Here is a 19,117-nt window from a genome sequence, read left to right as displayed (position 1 = left end):
TCCCCTTGCTTGGCCGAGCTTTCTTCTTCTTCTTGCTGGGCTTCCAGACCTTTCTTTTCTGTCCCTTGTGTCTGGCTTGTCTCAGGGGCTATGGAGTTCGTTTGCGAGTCCCCTGGCTCTCCAAGCAATAGCATGGTAGTTCAGAGGGCATCAACACCCGTAGCGATATCCGATGCTCTTTCACTGTCGTCGGTTTTTCTTTTGTCCAGGATTAGACGGCAGTCTGGTTGCGGAGAGTTGAGTGGTTTTTCAGGCCAACCATGCCCTCACGTCCTGCCTCACCGAAGCTCCTCTGGAGAGAGGGGGGGACTGCAGGGTGTATGGATCTTGCGGGGAGCCGTAGTGGGGACCGCGATCGCGGGATGATGACTTGGGTCTGGATCTATGGGGTAAAATCGGTATCGCTTCATCGTCGATATCATGGCTGAGTCGATAATAGACCCTCACATGCTGGGTTCGAAGGCCAGTAACAAAAAGCACGTTGAATGTGGTAGGGCTTTTGGGGGTTCACGAGTATTTTGCTCGTAAAATTGCAAATGATGGGTTCCGCCAACTGTCGTATGCACACTCCATCCGGTCACTTCATAAAAGCGCCTCGCACATTCGCCTGGTAGGTACGCATTTCCTATCCCATCCCCGCAGCCGAGAAATGCTTTTCAGGAGAAAATGCCGTTGAGAACAAATCCATATCCGTGTGGCAGCCGATTTGAAGAAGCCAAGTTCGGCTGTCGATGTTGTGGTGGTCGACAATGACGGCCGGTCTCTTTGCCCCGGGTCAACGGAATGCGGGGAAACCTCCTCATCCATCCCCCATGGTCATCGACCCCAACCGTCCATAGTCAGCAGCTGCACACCGATATTCATGTCTTGTATCCCAACTTTTGTTTCGACTTCAAGACATTCTTCCAGCCGCCCAATTCAAAGACCCGAGACTGGCATTCTACTGGTCCCAGACTTTCGTGTTGGTGGTGTCCTCGTGTGAAATATATTCATCGCGTGCCAGCCTTGATTGTACCCTCGTTGTCTCACAGCCTCATTTGCAATTTGTTGTATCCAGCAAAGTCATTGCACCGCTTCTGCGATGGGCGACTTACACCCTCAAGACGAGGTCCTGCGCCGTTCTCTCGAGGATCCCGAGGGGTTCTGGGCCCACCAAGCCGAGCATCTGCACTGGCACAAGAAACCCTCGTCTGCATTGAAAGTCTCCAAAAAGACGCTCAAGGGCGGCATCACACACGACACATGGGAATGGTTCCCGGACGGCGAGATCTCGACCTGCTTCAACTGCGTCGACCGCCACGTCCACGACGGCAAAGGTGATGCCCCGGCGATCTTCTATGACAGCCCCGTCACCAACACAAAACAGACAATTACGTACAAACAGCTACTCGACGAGGTTGAGGTGCTTGCCGGGGCACTGAGGGAGGAAGGCGTAAAGAAAGGCGATGTCGTCCTGGTTTACAGTAAGTCTCGTCCTCGTCAGAACAATACGAAAGAGGCATCGAGACAGGCTCACACAAGACCCAGTGCCAATGATCCCCGCGGCGCTAACTGGGATCCTCGCCGCCAGCCGCCTGGGCGCCATCCACGCCGTGGTCTTTGGCGGTTTCGCCCCCAACGCCCTCGCCCAGCGCATAGAAGCCTCCCAACCCGTGGCCATCTTGACAGCCTCGTGCGGCATCGACGGCAACAAGCCGCCCATGAGCTACAAGCCCCTCGTCGAGGAGGCCTGCCGCATCTCCACGCACAAGCCCGACAAGGTCATCGTCTGGCAGCGCGACCAGGTGCGCTGGCACCCCATCCGGAGGAACGACGGCGAGCGGAACTGGCAGAGTATCGTTAAAAGCTGCCGCGCGAGGGGCGTCAGGGCCGACTGCGTGCCGGTCAAGTCGACGGATCCGATCTACATCATCCACACCTCGGGGACGACAGGGTCGCCCAAGGGGGTGTTGAGGGATGCTGCCGGACACGCCGTGGGCTTGCACCTTTCCATTAGTTATCTCTTCAACATCCACGGCCCTGGGTGTGTGTCCTTCACAGCGTCCGACATTGGCTGGGTATGTTACTGCAAAAGTCGTTTATGCATATGGGCTATCTCTGACAGCGGCACAGATTGTCGGTCACAGCTATATCGCATATGCCCCCTTGTTAACGGGCGCCGCCACCGTTCTCTACGAAGGCAAACCGGTGGGAACCCCGGACGCCTCAGCTTTTTGGCGCGTTGTGGAGGAGTACAAGGTCAACACCATGTTCACGGCCCCCACGGCCTTGAGAGCCATCAAGCGCGACGATCCCGAGAATAAGTTTTTCAGGCAGGCCGGAGAAAGGGGTGGCCTCAGAACGCTCAAGGCGCTTTTCCTCGCTGGCGAGCGTTCCGAGCCGGCCATCATCACCATGTATCAGGAGCTCCTCGAAAACTACTGCGCCACCGACGCCCACGTCGTGGACAATTGGTGGTCGACGGAGGCGGGCTCGCCCATCACCGGGAGGGCTCTGGTACCGCACGCCGGCAAAGACCGGGGGACGGATGTTCGGGACCACCCTCCTCCCAAGATCAAGCCGGGCAGTGCCGGCAAAGCCATGCCCGGGTTCGACGTACGGATCGTGGACGACGATGGCAACGAGGTTCCCAGGGGCACGATGGGCAACATCGTACTGGGGCTGCCCCTCGCTCCTACGGCGTTCAGGACGCTGTGGCGGGACGAAGAGCGGTTTTATAAAGGATACCTGAAGCGTTTTGACGGGAAGTGGCTTGACACTGGAGACGCGGGCTATATCGACGCCGAGGGCTACGTCAACGTCATGTCCCGCAACGACGACGTCCTGAACGTCAGCGCCCATCGGCTCTCGAGCGGTGAGTCAACCGTCCTTTTCCTTGAAGCCCTCAGCTTGACGTACTCCCGATGCTAAAACCCCGCAGGTGGCCTCGAACAGGCCATAACCTCGCATCCCCTCGTCGCCGAGGCCTGCGTGGTGGGCATCCCCGACGCGCTCAAGGGCCAGGTGCCATTCGCCTTCATTACGCTGTCGACGCCTGAGCACCCGGCCTTGGCAGTGCCCGACACGAAGCTCGCCGACGAGATCAACGCGCTCGTGCGGTCGCAGGTCGGCGCCATTGCGACGCTGGGCGGGCTCGTCCAGGGGAAGGGGATGATCCCCAAGACGCGGAGCGGCAAGACGCTGCGGCGCGTCTTGAGGGAGCTGCTGGAGAACGCGGTGCACGGCGACTTCGACAAGGAGGTGCAGGTGCCTAGCACTGTCGAGGACGCCGGGGCGGTGGAGGTCGCAAAGGCCAAGGTGCAGGAGTACTGGGAGGTTAGGGGGAACGAGCATAAGAGTACGGAGGCTAGGGCGAAGCTGTAAATGGGCTTTAAGTCCGTATATAAATGCATAGCGACGGTAGCAACCGGCAGAGACCTTGATATTTTGTCTTGATACGCTTACTACATTCTCTCCCATGCTGTCGAGTCCATGTTTGAAATGGTACTGCCTTGGGACAGTTGTAGTTTCGTTACTGTCCCAAGGCTCAACAAAATATGAGAAGATCGTTTGCATTGGTCTGTTTTGGTATTGAATCAATACTCTTCCATTAATCTACAGCCGAGCTGGATAGCTGGGTGGAGGAAGCAACGACACAACGACGATGAAGGGAGGCTCAGAAGAACTTGGTGATCAAAAAAACATTTCAAGAGGACGACAGTATTGGGTTTGGCTATATGGAGACGAAGCAATTGCAAAAGGGAAACAATGGTTTCCATCCACAAGAAGCATGCCTTGTGACCAAATGCCTCTTGGGTAGGCAACTTGGACCCTGGTATCCTGTCAGCGCCAGGGGCAGCCGCCTATCCAAGGAGGCCATCTTCAACATCTTTTCGGTTATGATGCAAGAGCCTGATCGAACGAGGTCTCCAAACGGTGCATCCCAGGTACGAGAGATATCCGCCGGCAAGATTCATTGTGCGACACAAAACCGTCACCGCACGCAACATGCGCCCGCAGGGCCTCGGGACAATTCGACAAGTTCCGTACTGTATTCCATTCCTCCCGTTCACGATCCATTGGGCTGCGCCTCCCGCTCCAAGGTCCCTCGTCGTTGTAACCCTGTGCGAGGACCTTCGGTATGGGTCCTAATAACGCGTGCCAGTCTGTAGCCGTGACAGAAAGGACGAGGGCTGGGGATACCAAACACCCGCAACACCCGCAACACCCGTACCGAGTCGCGTCGTCGTACCATGTTTGCCAGTGAGCCGTCCGGCGTGTAACCTCTTGTTCAAGGCCGAGGCGTGGCGTGGGAGGCAAGGTGACTTGCTACTCTTTGATGGTCGTCGGGCAAGGTGAGTGGGATTGGCGCCACAGAGATTCTGCGCCAGATGTGTCACAAGACAAATCGACGACAGAGGCTGGTCTGTTTGTCGTGGGACGAGAATTTACGGGTATGGTGTAATGCAAGAAGGCGACCCAAAACACGAATGACTCCTAACCAATGCGTCGTATACTGAACCGCCATATGCCCGTACTCCATGCCTGGTATCGTTATGCCCCCAGTCCCATTCCCGGCACTTTCCATACAAAAAGAGCCTCTCATAGAGGCGGTCTCTAGAGAGTCGTCGTATATTTTAAACCCCCTGGACAGAAGGCTGCTTAACTTGCCAACTGCGTGGAAGGCACCTTGGTGGGCCGGCTTCCATACATGCCATGGACGCTCCTTTGGCCTTCCCGGGCAATTTTGAGGGGTGAAAACCGCGCTTCTGGCAGCCTGATCCCCGCCTTCAGGCTCTCCATAATCCTAGACGGGACGTTAGCGAGAGCGCTTTCGAGAAAAGAAAACGTAGGGAACTGACCACTCAACACCGACATATTTCACGGCACACCCGCCGACCTTGCGGACTTCCTTTTCCAGCTTACCGCCCGCGAGCCCTCCGCCAGCCCCGGACCCCATGCCTGCCGGTCTCCCGACAATAACGTGCGTGACCTGCCTCCGGCCGAGGTGGATGGACACCCGCGCGCCGTTCTCGACCAGCACGCGCTTCAGTCTGTGATCGGAGATGATGGGGTGTGTACTCCCGTTGACGTAGACCGTCACGTCCTCAAACAAACCCCGGCCGACGGCCTTCTTCGCCCCCTTCTCCTCGTCCTCCCTCCGGCGAGCCTCGAGCATCTTCTCGTCACTCATTTTGGGGTTTCCACCTGCAGCAGATGTATTGGATGCCAGTGACCCCGAATCGGAGATTGAGGAGCCGCTCCTCATCAGCCCCGGTCGAGCGAGCATATCGGCGACGCTAATCTTCGCTCTCGCCTTCACGTCCTTGGGAACGACCATCTTCAGTCTCTCGTCAAAGTCCTCGCTGCCAGCGCCATAAGTGTCGCTCATGCGAATGCCACCCGAGTTCCCGCTGGCGAACTGCTCCGAGAGCTTACGGGCCCGGCTGGTCCGCCACCCCGTCGTCGCGCCCGGGGTGTTTTCTGGACGCTGATGGCCGGTGGCGTTGGAGTTGTAGGGATCGAAGTTGTTACCGAAGCGGGGCTTCGCAGCAGGCGGGACGCGGGACTTCTCCGGCAGCGGCATGTCTGTCAGGCTGTGGACCGTAACCCCCGCGACTGGGTTTTTCTTCTTCTTCTGCCTTTTGCTGGGATGTGTCGAGCAACTCGTGCAGAAATGGTGTTACGATGCAGGTTCATGTGCTCGACGATTATGCAATGCTGGTCAAACCTATGTGGTGGGTGTAAAAACGGCAGGCCATTTCCGAATGGGATTTTTTTTCTTTAGGATTCTTTTTTCCACCTTTGATGTCTCTACGGGAAAACAAAGGGGTGAATATTTGCCTGTCACTAGCGAAGCGCGAACCACGCGGCGTCGCAAACTAGAGAAGCCAGGCGCATCATCCTCATCACCCAGGCACGTATCCATCGCGCAGTCACATGACTCTGTGGATGACTAAGAAACACCCGGCTCTGACCTTGCATCCAAACACATTCTCTCACCGAGCTGTCTGTGAACTCTTTGCTTCACTGCTTCATGAGCAGCTACCACATACTACGCGTCTCCGTCTCACCTCGCGAAGGTAAAGCATGGAGGGCAGCGTACCCGACGAAAGCTTCTTGAGTAAGTTGAAGTTTATCCGACTGTGGAAGATGGCCAGTCTGAGTCGCTGTGTGACGTCTCACAGTAGAGCAGCAGCAGCATCAGCAGCAGCAACAACAACTTTCGGTCCCCAACCGAATGCCGTCATTCCCCCAAAAAATAATAATGCATGTGCACGTCAAAGTCACCTGGAACCTACTTGTCGCGAGATCATACGCTTCGACCTCAGGGGACCTTTCAACTCACCTTCAACCTCTCAACCTCCTGCAGGTCCCGACATCAGGCCCAAACACCGGACCGGTCACACCCTCTACCTATCCACCGTACAGGTACGCCGTACACCGCACACGAGCCCACGGAATGGGAACCTAAACTGTCAATGTGAATCGGGGCTTTGAAGATGGACAGACCTTGGGGCAACCGAAAGAAAGGGTCCAACCACCCTTTCCTGCCTCTGCTTTGGCAGTCCTCGGGTCTGGCAGGTCTCAGCAAATGCAGGTGCGAATCTCAGGCCCTTCGTCCTGTTACGGCCATCATCCTCAGTTACTGCTTCGTATCGTCGTATCCTGCTCCTTTTTTACGCCCCCCCACCCCTCCGTCCGACTCAACAGAAGGTTTTCCCCTCCGCCCACCACCAGACAACCCCAATCGTTTCCGCGTCCGGACTTGTGGTGCACGCACCAACCACGGAAACATACTTTTTGCTCTCTTGATCGTCTCTTCGGCACTCGGGTCCTGTGGCGCATCAACATCACCCAATCGGTGCCCGACATCGTCCACGGTGGCATCTCCCACAGACGCTGCCAGTCATGCACAACACAACCCCCCCCATCGGCCGAAGCTTACTTCCACCATGGAGGGTGAGGGAGAAGGTTCGTACAGCGCCGGCGTGCCAGAGAGGTAACGGAAAGTTGAAGAAAAGCTTGGTATCCGAGCTCCCTCCTCCAAGGAAAGGTGCACCTAGCTTCGGAAGACGAATTGACTTGCATCGCCAAACCTGCCGCGCGGCGGGAGGCTGGAAACACCAAACGAATGAATCACATTGCCCGCCCCGGTCCTGGTTGGCACACTGGGCGGACTCGGGGACTCCCATGTCTGCCATCTTCGCCCCTTCCCAGACCACTGCACGCGTGCACGCACTGCACTTGTTTGGCCCTGCATGTCCGCCCGCTGCTTCCAGGAAATGCAGGCTTCCTTGTTCACGAAACTTTCCCTTCGCCGTTCGGGGGAGGGAGTTATTTAATTTCCCCGATCCTCCCCAGGTCAACCCTGGAAAACGCAACCAGCAGGCAGTGCTCCGTCACATGTATAGCACATTCCATCCATCCTTATCATGCCGTACCAGTAGTTCATGCACGATGCCCGCTGCACCGCTGCCCTCCGCGCTACCTACCAAACCTACTTTCCGAGCCTCTTCCCTTCCCGCCGCAATTTCGCGGCTAGCTTCCATAGAACAGGGCTGGAGGTGAAGGAGGGACCCCGGGGAAGAAGGGGGGGGTATCGATGCGATGTACATCGTACTTCTGCCCTGCCGCTCATACATCAAACCACCGACATGCCAGTTACTAAAAACTCTGAGAAATGACAAGACGACAAAACGTCCCAGAAAAAGAAAGTCGACATCGGCAAAAGACCGAGGCTTGCATGTTCTGCGCGTTGCGCGCGCAGCATTCTTCAACGCTTTGCTGCACAAGTCACTAAACTCCCGCTATGCAATCCTGCCTTGGACAACCATAATGGAGAAGGAATCCAACTGGCAATTTCGTCAGTCCGACCTGAATAAAGGCAAGGCAAGGTAAGACAAGACAGGGTTCCGGGGGCAGCCGTTTCCAAGCAAGGCAAGACACTCCGAAGAGGTCATCGGAAACTTAACCTCACGCCGGCGAGGCCCCAAACTCCCATTTCCTTCCCCTCACTCATGTGATATTGTAACCAGGGACGCGAGCATGAGTGCAGGGGCCACGGAGGAGGGAGGGGCGGCAGGTTTCAAGCTTCCAAGTTCTATCCCGACTCGACGATTCATCCAGTGTTGAGCTTGATATGACAGAAAAGGTAAAGGAAGGAATCTCGGCTCCAACGAGCGAGGTTCCATGTCACTTGCACTCGATTCCCCAACCCTGACAGACTACGGATACTGTTACTAAGATACGTAGGCGATCCCTCTTGCGTGCGGACAGAGTAACATTTCGCCCGCCTGCTGCCCCGGTGCGCAAGAGCCATCTTTCGACACTTGCTCTGTCTCTAGGGTCCCCGTGGTTTCGTGAGGCCTGACTTGCCCGATGGTCGAGGTTTCAGGGCTCCTCTGCGATCCGTCGCCGCCGCCACCCCATGTTGGAGCAGCATGCATACCCGAACGCGCGCATGTATGTGGGCGATCGACCCTCACCCCCTCTTCTCCCGCGTGGACGGACAGAGCGAAAGAGCTGTCTGGCTTGACCGGCCTGGGCCAGCCAAGCTGGCCAAGCTGGTACTGGTTTGTTTACGTCTGGCATCCACTTCGCGCAGCGGCCGACCAGGTCGTGATAAGAGGACGCGACGAGCGGGGATTCTCAGGCTGCGTGGGACATGTCAAGGAGGGCTGGCCAGAGCCGACCACTACAACCCCCCGAGCATCGCATCGCCAATATTGTTGTCATACTTATCATCATTCCACCATCCTGGCTCACGCTGGTCGTGTCCCAGACAGAAAGGTTGTGTGTCTCGCCTCGGGAGCTAAAATTCGGGATCGGTTCGAGAGGAGAAAAACCGACAGACCAAGTGAGTGAGTGAGTAAGAGATGGATGTACCCTCACCCCCCCTCATCATCCTCCTCCTTTGGGGAAAACAGGACAAAAAGGCCGCATCGTCGGACTGAATACGTACCCCGGCGCAAAGACTGTGCGCGGCACCGCAAGGAGCGAGGGCGGCTACCAGAAGTCATACCGCAGCCGAGGTTTACTGATGACGCTGCTCGCTCTCTCTCTCTATCCCCCCCCCCCCCCCCCCCCCCCCCCACCTTCCCTCCCTGCCTAATTCCTTAGCGGTGGAAGCAAAGAGTACACGAGGAGAGAGAAGAGAATAAAGCCTCGACCTCGTGCGCTACAAATGGGGGGCAGCAGTCCAACAACGGACGACGACATATGAACAAGTTTCGCAGCGTCTCTCGGTGCTGTACCCAAAGTCACCGAGGCTGCTGCTGTTGGTGGTGGTGCATCGACTTGCCTTGCATGATACTCGTGCCAGTACGGAAATACATACCCTAGCATCAAAGGGCACATATGCGAAGCATACTTGCATCCGGTACGCGGTGATTGGGCCTGTACGCCAACGGCGGCGGACGTCGGTTCCTACAGAAAGACCTCGATCTCGCCATCCCCTTTCGTTCGACGATACATGGGTGACAGACGTTCCCGCCATCGAGGTCTTTGGCTTAGCAAATGCAATGATGTACGGATAGTAGCTTGCGGCTTCTGCTGCTGCTGCGGCGGCGGCAAAGTCCACCTCCCCATCGTAGCGGTGGCGGAGCTGGGAGGGGTATTTCGCGATTTCGCGATTTCGCCGCCGCTCTAGCCCTCTCCAGGAGAACTCTCTGCCCGGGCTCATCAAACCGGCAACGAAAACACAGGTCTCGTCGTACTGCGGCATCTTCCTGCACGTACGGGTGTCTCTTGGATCTCGAATTTATCCCTCCCCGCTCCCCCCGCCCATACCCATCCACATCCACAACGAGCTAGCGCTTGCCAATCTGACATGTTACCACCCGAGACGCGGCGGCGGCGACAGCGCGCATCTGCCCACGGACACTTCACGGGCGCATGGGGGGGAGGGGTGGGTTGAGTGAGCGAGTGTGAGAATGCCACCAACCAACCTCCAGCACATTGACCGACGACAGCGGCGTCCTCCAGCGTCCGCTCCCCCCAGTCTCCAGGCAGGCAGTGTGGATGGAAGAGAGGGAGAGCGAGAGAAAGAAGGGGCAATAAAAATGGGACTGGGTTTGCGAATGCAACGCAGGCTCAACAAGCGAGGCGTCCGTCCCGCCCATCACCCGCCCGCTGCTGCTGCGCGTGCAGCAAAGGACTTCAGTGCAGGCTGCCAAAGAGGGTCAACCTCGTTTTCACGCCGGGGAAGAGGTCCGGCAGGGGACAGAGCGGCGATGGCAAACTTGGCGGCCAGCTGGGGTGTGAATGTGAATGTGAATGAGAGGGGAGGGGGACCATCTGCCTGGACGACCTGTTCTGGTTCAACAACAACTCAGCATTCTTGCGACAAGCAAAGCCGAAAGCAGCGGCTTGCCTGATCGAAGTACGCATAAGATAAAAGGGACGGACTTGGTTGGAATAAGATTCGAAAAAGAGAGGGAAAAAAGAGGGAAAAAAGAGGAGGGGGGAGCTGATGTGTATGCGTGCTGGGGGAGTTGCTCCCGCCAACGACACCACGACAAACCTTTGCTCCTTAGATCATTGTAGATACCTACCCTGTGTGATTCAAGATGACATAAGGAGGGTGCATTTTCCCCTTTCCAATCTTTAATTAATATTGTTATGAAATTTTTGCTACCTCTGTGACTTAACCTTGTGCGACGGTGGTACATGCACCTGACGCACGCTGTCTGCTTCATGCAGCTGTAGAAATGGATTCCTCAAGGGGGGCGGCAATGCGAGCTGCGAAGCAAACGAGACGGGCCCAGCAAGCAAGCGAGGTCAGGACATGTCAGATCAGGTAGTTAAGAAGAGAGAGAGAGAGAGAGAGTGAAAGCGAGGCCAAGTGAGACCAAGCCAAGCAAGCAAGCAAACCAATACACGCATATACAGATACACGCACGCACGCAGATATATGCTCATCCCAGGCGCAGGGCAGCTCTCCGCACAATAACGCAACAATGCAGCCCAGAGACAGGGCAATCAGGCTAGGGTCAGGGCTCCCGCGTGAGAGGACCAGCTAGCTACTGCCGCTGCCGCTGGTGCTGTTGTTAAGGGGGGGGGACACTAATGTAGTACATGTAGATTCTCATCAGATCTCTTCCAGCACACACATGCGAGGCTACGGGACGCACGCAGCTATCCCGACACATGCACAAGACGGATAGGCGGGCGGGAGAATGGGAAGGGAGGGGTTGGGCCATGATCCCAGATTAGGTTGGTTGGCGGCCAAGCGGTATCGTGAGAGCGGCAGCGGTAGCAACACGGAGTCGTACTAGCTAGAACACAGCCGTGTTGACCCTTTGTCGTTGGATCGTGGGGCTGCCTACCTCTCTCTATTCGTACCCATTTTACCTACCTGCCTACCCGCCCGTGTCTTGCGGGTGTACAAGCAGAGTCAGGACAAGACCAGGACATGTGTGGACACTGCTGCGGCTGAGATGCGGGCTCGGTGTCATCACGATACGATGACGATGGCCAGACGAACCCCCCCTCCCCTCTTCTCCTGGCAAGCCCCAAGGCTTTGCCAGAGCCTCATCTGGAAAGTGGGCGGCCACCAACCACCACGCGTGTCATCAAAGACATCTAACGGGCGTTCGTCAAGTCAAACAAGATGGGTAGGCGGCGGGGGGGCACCAACAACGAATTGTTCCCTCGATGCAGCGATGTCTTTCGTCAAAATGTCTCAACTCAATCTCCACTGGATTGAGATTGGAGGGAATCAATAACAAGGGAAAGGGGATGGCGGCTTGCCGAAACGAATGAATTGAAGTGCCCGATGATCCGATGGCTTTATGCAACGCAACAAGGGGGACGAAGAGTTGACACGAGACAAGACGAAGAGGAGCGATTGCTCGAGGGGACTCGAAGGGACTGTGAGGGAGAGAAAGAGGGGGTGAGAGAGCCGGTGTGTGAGGAAGAAGGATTGAAAAAGCCGTGGCTGGAACAGACCGATCACCGCCGCGGCCCCCGCTGTCATCCGCTCGCCTCATGTCTTGCGGCGTTGGCAGTTCTCCAATCCTACGCCCCCCCCCCCCCGGTTGGCTCATCGAAGTTGGAGAGCAGACCGACCGGGCAAAATAAGAAGTCCCAAATCTCGGCATGGGCGTGCGGTTGCGCGATTTCCAAGGATGGGGTTTACTCTTGTGTGTGTGTGTGTGTGTGTGTGTGTGTAAAAGAAGGCTTGAACTGGACAAGGGCAAACTGAAAGATGGACTGATGATTGCTAGGAGAGAGATACCCGGTGGGGGGTGGAGAAAGGTAAGACAAGAGTGAGGGGAGGGATGGCTCATCGCGGTGCTCCAGACCACACACCCCCTCTTCCCTCTCACTTTCCTCCTCCGCCATCGTATCGTGTGCCATTCGCCTCCACGTGAAAACTGCAGGCAAAGACTCTCTGAACGTTCAGCAACAGCGGCCGGCTAGAAGAGAGTGGCAAGGTAGCCCTGCCAGCGCATCGCGGTTCCCAAGTGGGGGGTCAGCAAGCCATCTCTTTCAGGCATAGGGCCATTGGCTCGTCTACGTATGGCGGAGAAGCAAGCGATGATGGATGGATGTGTGTGGCCCCCCCGGAGACTCAGGCCTGGGCCACTAACCCCCCCCCCCCCCGCTGGCTGCTGAGTGTGTCGTTATTACCACGTCCAGATCCCGGTAGAACGCAAGAGCCAGCGTGTGGACGAGGGCCGGAGAGAGAAGAGGAGAGGGTGTCGCTGTAAACAGACCACAGGAGTAGCGGTGAAGAGAGTGCTAAACCCAATCAGTGAAGCCGATATCACCTCTGCCAACCTCGCCCGAGGCGCCTCAACGCCACGTTGTCGAGAGACGACATCATCTCTCGTGTCGTCGCCGAACCAATGCCATACAGCTGTATCTGATGCAAACCCCAACTTGTCTCGGCCATCTCCAAAGCTTTGCTCCCTGTGTCGAAGATATATGTACGAATACCAATCACGGGAGGTAGAAATGGCACTTGTAACATCTAAGACAGCTAGCACACTGGTTCTGGTACACGTTGCCGCTTATTACACTAGACAAGTCGGCGTGGACGGTTGAGGCTCGTTCTAGAAAGGCCACCATCAACCTCGCAACAAGAGCTGCTGCTGCTGCCGCCGCCGCCGGTGCACTGCGTCCCCGGTCGAGGCTTTTGTCGGGAGATTACCCCAGTCGCGTGTGAGTCGTTTGTCTCGACCCTTGAGTGGCTGACAAGACCTGACCGCTAGCAGCCATCTATCCATGTCATGTCGCGCAGACCTGTAGGCAGGTAGGGTAGGTACGAATAATTGCAGTTCCTAGCCCCCCCCCCCCCCGGCCACGTTCCCATTGGGCGACTAGAGCCAGCGTCGTCGACGACGTCGACGTGGAACTACCCATTGGGACTGGGACGGGACGGTCGCTCATTGTCAGACTTCATCACCCAACGCCACGCTCATTTGACCTACTACTGTGTATACATGTGTACTCAGTAGCCCACGGCTGCGGGAGGAACTCCTCGTGCTTCTCATGTATAGCGGAAAACGGTCCGCTCATGCATGTCCATTGGCAAATGACAGCGGTAAGGGACGGCCTGTGAACTGCGTACGGGAGGTCTTCTTCTTTCTTCAAGGAACTTCCTGCCGGCAGGGAAACGTAGTTCTCCGCGAAGGGAAACTGGACATCGACCAAAAGGGCGAATTCGGTAAAGCTGGTGGGTGGGCCAAGCTGTTGTTGTGGGCACAGGCATCGGATGAGTTGCTAGTGACAGATCCGTACAGACCTAGGCTCCAGCCGGCAGCTGAGCCGGGCAAAATGTTCCCAGAACATTGTCGAACAGGACACACGGAGCGACTTCTGCAAAACCGGCTGGCCATGTTGTGAGTGATTCTCACTGGCAGACGCGTCGCCAAATTTGGATGAAGAGTCCCGAGACGTAGCAGACAGCTCTGCTGCGTGGCTGTAGGCGTGATGGTTGGTAGATTCAATTGTGTTGTTGTATGGTGTGGTAGCCGACGACGTGGTTTGCTCTGATTCGCCTGATTGCAGGAACTGTGCCATCATCCCCGGTCAGTCAGCGAAGACGACGCGAGCCTGATGAGCTGAAGCGCCAAGTATGCTGCAAGCTCCTGCCCGGGGGGGAGGGTTTGGCAAACCCGGCTACATAGCTTTTGTCGACTCTTCCCAACTTGTATGCATGCCGGACCCTGAGCGCATCACTTCTGTTCCTGACACGACACCTTTTCGCTGCCGTTTCAATACTTGATCAAAACCGCTTTCAGGGCCTCGGGAAGGAGACAGAAAGACAATGGGGGTGTGTGTGCTACCGGCACAGTACATGGAAACGAAGTTATTTCTCGCCGGCGATGAAAGGACAGGTAGTCAGAGAGCGCAGCAAAGGTCACCGAGTGGAAGGTTGAGCATGTAGTACGTACCCAGTACCCCCTGCAGTGGAAGAATTGACGGGTAGGCTAAGGTGGCTAGCGAAGAATGCAGTCTTTCCGCCAATACTGACTGACATTGGGGAGGTATTCCAGGTTCTAAAGTGGCAAGTGGCTCGTACACAGTAAATCATAACATCCGGCGGAGAAGCGATGTGGATATTCCGAATATCCTTTCTTTTTCTTTTCGATTTTTGAAAGTCAGTTGCCGCCGACAAAGTGTTATTATCGTTGATGTAGACGTAACTACCTTTCCTCGGCTCCGGGGATAGATAACTCATTTAGCAGGGGACGGGCGAGCGGGTTTTCGACCCGTTTGCAAAGGTCCTTGAGTTGTCGTTCGGAGTTGACGAGGTCAGCAAGAACCTTTACATGGCGATCTTAAGAGTTCCCGTTGTGTGTTTGCCTGAGTTGTCTACCCACGTACCTTCGTTACAGTCGGTATGTAGGTACGGATATTCCTAAAGGCATCTTCCTAAGTGCGTTCCATACTAGGTCGCTCTGCAGTTGGAACCGATGGACAAGTATCCTGGGTACAAGCTAAAAACAGTTGCTGATGGGGGAGGAAGGGGGGGCAGGCGGGCACTGAAACGCACCCCTCCCTCCTTGATGACGAGCCGGGACCACTCATTGGCCATGTTTTAGAGCTGCTTAGCCGCCTTGCAGCTGGATCATGCAAGTGCCCAAGCCAGCATCAGCATCATACCCTAACCCCTGTTGAATCTACCACCTTTGGCAGCCCAAGATTTAAGATGTCTGCAGGGTCTGGACGACGACGACGACGTGGGAACCGGGGCCGCCTGCTGCTGGATGCCATGCCATCTTTGCGGATACTGTGCCGCCGCACATAAGGTTGCTGGTGGTATCCGCACCGGCTCCGCTGCTGCATCTTCGATATGGCATAGGTATGGTTGACAGCGCCGGGTTATTCCCCAGTGCAGCTTATCTATAGAAGCGTGTCTTCTCAATGCCAAACCAACAACAGGGTCGGACACCAGGCTGTACAACCATCGACCTCGAAGTCTCGGGCGGACTTTGTCATCAAGACGTAATGAACAACATCGCAGAAACGGTCGACCTCTCCCAGGTGATACCGTAATTCTATCTGGGCCGTGTCGCTTCCCCGAGCGGTCTGAAGAATTGGCTGATGGGTGGCTACTGCGTATGCCATCTCGAAATTCAGCCGATACTGACAACATCGTGTCGCAGCTTGTTTCAGTGCTTTGGGTTCGATCGAAGTGAGAGGCTGAAGCCTATCTTGAACCTTCTCGAAAATGCTCCCCTACGAAGACCGCTACCGCTGCCCCATCTTGTCACTAGGCGCTCTCCCGATCTGCTGTGTGCCTACAGCATCTCTGGATCCTGCCGGCTTCAAGTTTGTCGGATATATCCATCAACACCTGTAACGGTTTACAATCGCGCAATTGGATGCAGTTACGTATGATGAGGCCGTAAGAGCAATCATCCGTAACGGCAAAAGACCAGTTGACTGACTTTTGCGTCGGAAGCGGGGGGGTGGATGAAGTCGAGAGTACGGCCCTGGTCGTTCATTCTCCCTCGACGCATTGACTAGACAAAGATAATCGGCATTTGCTTGTTTAGCGAATCTTTGTTTAATAGCCATGCAATCCAATTTTTTTAATGTTTTTTGAAAAAGGGGGATAAGCATGCGGTAGCTCGTTGGATGATGGAGCGCCTGTGCGAGTCTGTATGAATGAATGGATGTCACCATACCACCGCGGCAAGCACGCGGCGACTGCCGCGGCGGCTGCCGTCGGGCGACTTCCTCAATGAGCTGTTCAACCAGCCAAGACAGACAAAGCCGGGAGGAGAAGGAAACAAAGGGCCGTAGGTCGAGTCTCAAACGACCATGGCCCATTGGCAACGTCTGGACATGTGCCTGTGAGACACGAACGGGCCAACGGGCCCAGTTGGGCTGTTCTGACGGAGACGACTTGGTGAAATGGCGCTGTTCGCTGATCCTTTTGGGTGACGCCTTGGGCATACCAAGGCCGCTGCCCCAGCCGGCACTTCCAACCAGTCTGGATCGGCCTTGAAACCGGGTGGCCACACTGTCAAGCCTCCAAGTTTGGGAAGATGGCGCACCGGATCTCTCAATGGCTGGGTTTCTCAGCCGATACTGCCGACTTTTCGGCCCTCTGACCATCAGTCTCATTCACTTCGGCGCTCTGACAGACAAACCATCAACTGCGCCGCATCGCACTGGACTTGTGTCGTTTAGCCATGCTTAGTCGGGTCAGCTTGGAGAAGCGCGCTGCCAGACCCTTCATCTGCTACATCGGATGGCCGAATGGCAACTGCGCCTCTCTGTTTTGATCTTGATGGAAATTCCAACAGAGTATCCGTGTTATGTCCATCAGTTGCCGCCACTGACAACGACCATTGCTAGATAGGTTAGGTGGCTTGCCCGTGTCGACGAGATTCTCCACCGGGCGTGACTTGAGAAACGAAACTTACCTAGGATTGGTCGCCTGTCTTGCTTTTCTTTCAGGGAGGTCACGGTACAGGCAGGGACGTACGGTCATAGCTGATTTCGTTATCTTCATATTCTGTACCGCCGATACTTCTTGAGATCGCGCACAGTAAGCGGCTGTCCCGACTCAAAAAGGCATCGGGATCTCCAGTGTTGAACTCGGAAACCGTCTTCGTCAAGCGAAAACCCAGCTACCCATCGAGTCTTATCTATACTGTGAGAGATGGACGAAAACCCTCGTCGGTCGCATCGGCCTTGATTTGGCTCATGCTGTTCAACTGCCTTCGAGGCTTGAGATGCTCTTCAAGGAGATCAATTGTGGCGGAGAAAAATGCTCATACACCGCTGCTGCAGAGACTGAGATGGTAGCATCCAAGCAAGGTGTATGTATGTACGAGCCGCAGCGTACAGGACGGAATCTTGCATTGGGACGCACATGCCCCTACACAAGCTTCTGCACTGCACCGGGTCAGAAGCAACAACACACACACTCACACACATCCACCGCTACTCGCAATGCGACCAGCCCCGCATCGGCCTATTCAATAACAGCGTGCCTGAGTGCCTGCGTGTGTTGGTCTTCGCATGTCTCTCGGCTGGAACAGGGCGGTCTTCTTTAGCCGTGCTATGGGCGGCTTAGACTCGAGGGGCCAACTTGTCGAGCAACTGAGACTCTTCCCGTCGAACTCATGGTCGCGCGGATGTGGTGCATCGACGGCGCACGGCAATGTACCGTATCTGGCTTCTCTCCAAAACTGACAGGTAAGGCTAGACATAACCTGATAACCCTCCAAGTGCAGGATGGGCCTGAAGCATGTTCAGTCCACATCACATGGACGCAGGTGCATGCATCATTGGGACGTCTGGATAGACCTCCGACTTGTCGTCAACACCCATCTCCAGATATATTGCTCTCTCGCCCACGTTGGTGGGATTCCAGCCATGGCAACGCGGCGTACCTCAGGGGGGTCTTTGATGGAAACCAAGAGAAATGTGGAACCAGACAACTTGTGTCCTCACCGGGCTCCGCCGTGGCTTTCATGAACCAGCAGGTATACAGACGGGCTAGGATATGTCGTCAGTAACATTAAGCCCAAGTAGCACAAACCTTGAACCCGGCAAACCTGGTATCGTGGTGGTATCCGGAACCAGTCCAGATAGACCGCGAACGTACATACGTCCATACATCCATATATACATGGCCGGCGGGTAGATGATGCTCCTGCATTTTATGGGTCGTTCTCCTACTTCCACTGCATGAAGCTAGAGAGGAAGTTTGTGCGCCACGGGGGTATAGGCATCGTGTTGCACCACACCAGCTGCTCTTTGCGTGCGGTATCAAGCCATCAAAGTCGTACCGGCACGCAGTGTTCAGTCGTGTTGCGTCTGTGATGGCCATCGAATTTGCCAAGCAGGACATACAAGTCTGCTTACTGCCGAAAGTTGAAGGAAAGCGTCGAAAGAGGTGGGTAGTTTGCAAGGACGCACAGAGGCCGTTACCGGGTTGAAAGCTTTGTATTCGTACCCAACCCACGCCCTCTGCAGGAATCTTGCATTGCAGAAAGCTGGGTCCTCGGAGCATTCTTTTTCTCCCTTTCGATCGCGAAGGCATACTATGTTGATCATTGCAGCTACAGTACATCACCGAAGTGCCAAATCGCTGGCCAATTGATATTGACTGCTCGTAGTGTAATCATGTTGATTCCTTCGTAGCACCTTGTAGCGCCGAATTCGAATCCCGCGCCACCATAGCCACGATTGGACACATCTGATTTTGTTTTATTAATTGTCTTATCTACACCGCTCGCATGGGCCGAGAGCGAGGGTTCTATCTGGATACATTGTCGATTCAAATGCAGCATGATGTGTAATTGCCAAGTCGCCTTTTGAGCAGCAGCAGCCACTTCGAGCGCTGTGTTGATTCGCGCATTGGTGCAGTCTCTTGATACGTGGCTCCTGGCACCACAGGACCAACGTGATGAATCAACCGGTCGGCGTTCGATCAAACTCGATTGGCGCAGGGCACGAGCAACAGACCAACGCCCATGAATCCAACCTGGCACTGTGCAACGGTTTTTGCATCCGCATCGAATGGAGCCAATCTCGGGCCGCCTGTCCTGTTTCCTTTCAAGACAGAGTCGTCAGAGGCATATCGCAAAGAAGCGAAATGTATGATTGCAGCTTGCCCTGCTACATTCGTAGCTAGGACGGGTGAAATTTCCTTGGCAGGCCA

At 55.6% G+C, this 19,117-nt stretch overlaps 4 protein-coding genes across 4 annotated transcripts; 3 read left to right on the top strand and 1 right to left on the bottom strand.

Moving 5' to 3' along the window:
- The first annotated feature begins 824 nt into the window (after positions 1 to 824).
- CDEST_13701 (Putative AMP-dependent synthetase/ligase domain, AMP-binding, AMP-binding enzyme domain, ANL) lies at positions 825 to 3,541 on the top strand. The gene is made up of 4 exons (XM_062929857.1): positions 825 to 1,463; positions 1,528 to 2,057; positions 2,113 to 2,854; positions 2,921 to 3,541. Exons 1-4 carry the CDS (start codon positions 1,082 to 1,084, stop codon positions 3,361 to 3,363), a joined length of 2,097 nt encoding a protein of 698 aa, XP_062785908.1. The 5' UTR covers positions 825 to 1,081; the 3' UTR covers positions 3,364 to 3,541.
- A 367-nt stretch (positions 3,542 to 3,908) lies between these two features.
- CDEST_13700 (Putative BRCT domain-containing protein) lies at positions 3,909 to 5,854 on the bottom strand. The gene is made up of 2 exons (XM_062929856.1): positions 4,842 to 5,854; positions 3,909 to 4,786 (listed from the first exon to the last, which is right to left on the bottom strand). The coding sequence occupies exons 1-2, from the start codon at positions 5,564 to 5,566 to the stop codon at positions 4,642 to 4,644; spliced, it is 870 nt and encodes a 289-aa protein (XP_062785907.1). The 5' UTR covers positions 5,567 to 5,854; the 3' UTR covers positions 3,909 to 4,641.
- Positions 5,855 to 6,247: 393 nt separating this feature from the next.
- Positions 6,248 to 7,430, top strand: CDEST_13699 (uncharacterized protein; the record flags this gene model as incomplete). The annotated part of the gene is given in 4 exon segments (XM_062929855.1): positions 6,248 to 6,411; positions 6,491 to 6,954; positions 6,965 to 7,374; positions 7,395 to 7,430. 4 exon segments carry the CDS (start codon positions 6,248 to 6,250, stop codon positions 7,428 to 7,430), a joined length of 1,074 nt encoding a protein of 357 aa, XP_062785906.1.
- A 7,912-nt stretch (positions 7,431 to 15,342) lies between these two features.
- On the top strand, positions 15,343 to 16,043 carry CDEST_13698 (uncharacterized protein). Its single transcript, XM_062929854.1, has one exon. It carries the CDS (start codon positions 15,538 to 15,540, stop codon positions 15,832 to 15,834), a length of 297 nt encoding a protein of 98 aa, XP_062785905.1. The 5' UTR covers positions 15,343 to 15,537; the 3' UTR covers positions 15,835 to 16,043.
- Positions 16,044 to 19,117: the final 3,074 nt, after the last annotated feature.

Source organism: Colletotrichum destructivum, chromosome 9 (assembly GCF_034447905.1).
Source record: "Colletotrichum destructivum chromosome 9, complete sequence".
Classification (NCBI taxonomy): Eukaryota; Fungi; Ascomycota; class Sordariomycetes; order Glomerellales; family Glomerellaceae; genus Colletotrichum; species Colletotrichum destructivum.
Note: the sequence above shows the minus strand (reverse complement) of the source record. Positions and strands in the feature narration are given on the sequence as shown.

Coding starts and splice junctions, on each gene's coding strand:
- CDEST_13701 (XM_062929857.1), top strand. CDS start 1,082: ATGGGCGACTTACACCCTCAAGACGAGGTCCTGCGCCGTTCTCTCGAG. Junction 1,464..1,527: donor CGATGTCGTCCTGGTTTACA/GTAAGTCTCGTC, acceptor CACAAGACCCAG/TGCCAATGATCCCCGCGGCG. Junction 2,058..2,112: donor CAGCGTCCGACATTGGCTGG/GTATGTTACTGC, acceptor ACAGCGGCACAG/ATTGTCGGTCACAGCTATAT.
- CDEST_13700 (XM_062929856.1), bottom strand. CDS start 5,566: ATGCCGCTGCCGGAGAAGTCCCGCGTCCCGCCTGCTGCGAAGCCCCGC. Junction 4,787..4,841: donor AAATATGTCGGTGTTGAGTG/GTCAGTTCCCTA, acceptor CGTCCCGTCTAG/GATTATGGAGAGCCTGAAGG.
- CDEST_13698 (XM_062929854.1), top strand. CDS start 15,538: ATGGGTGGCTACTGCGTATGCCATCTCGAAATTCAGCCGATACTGACA.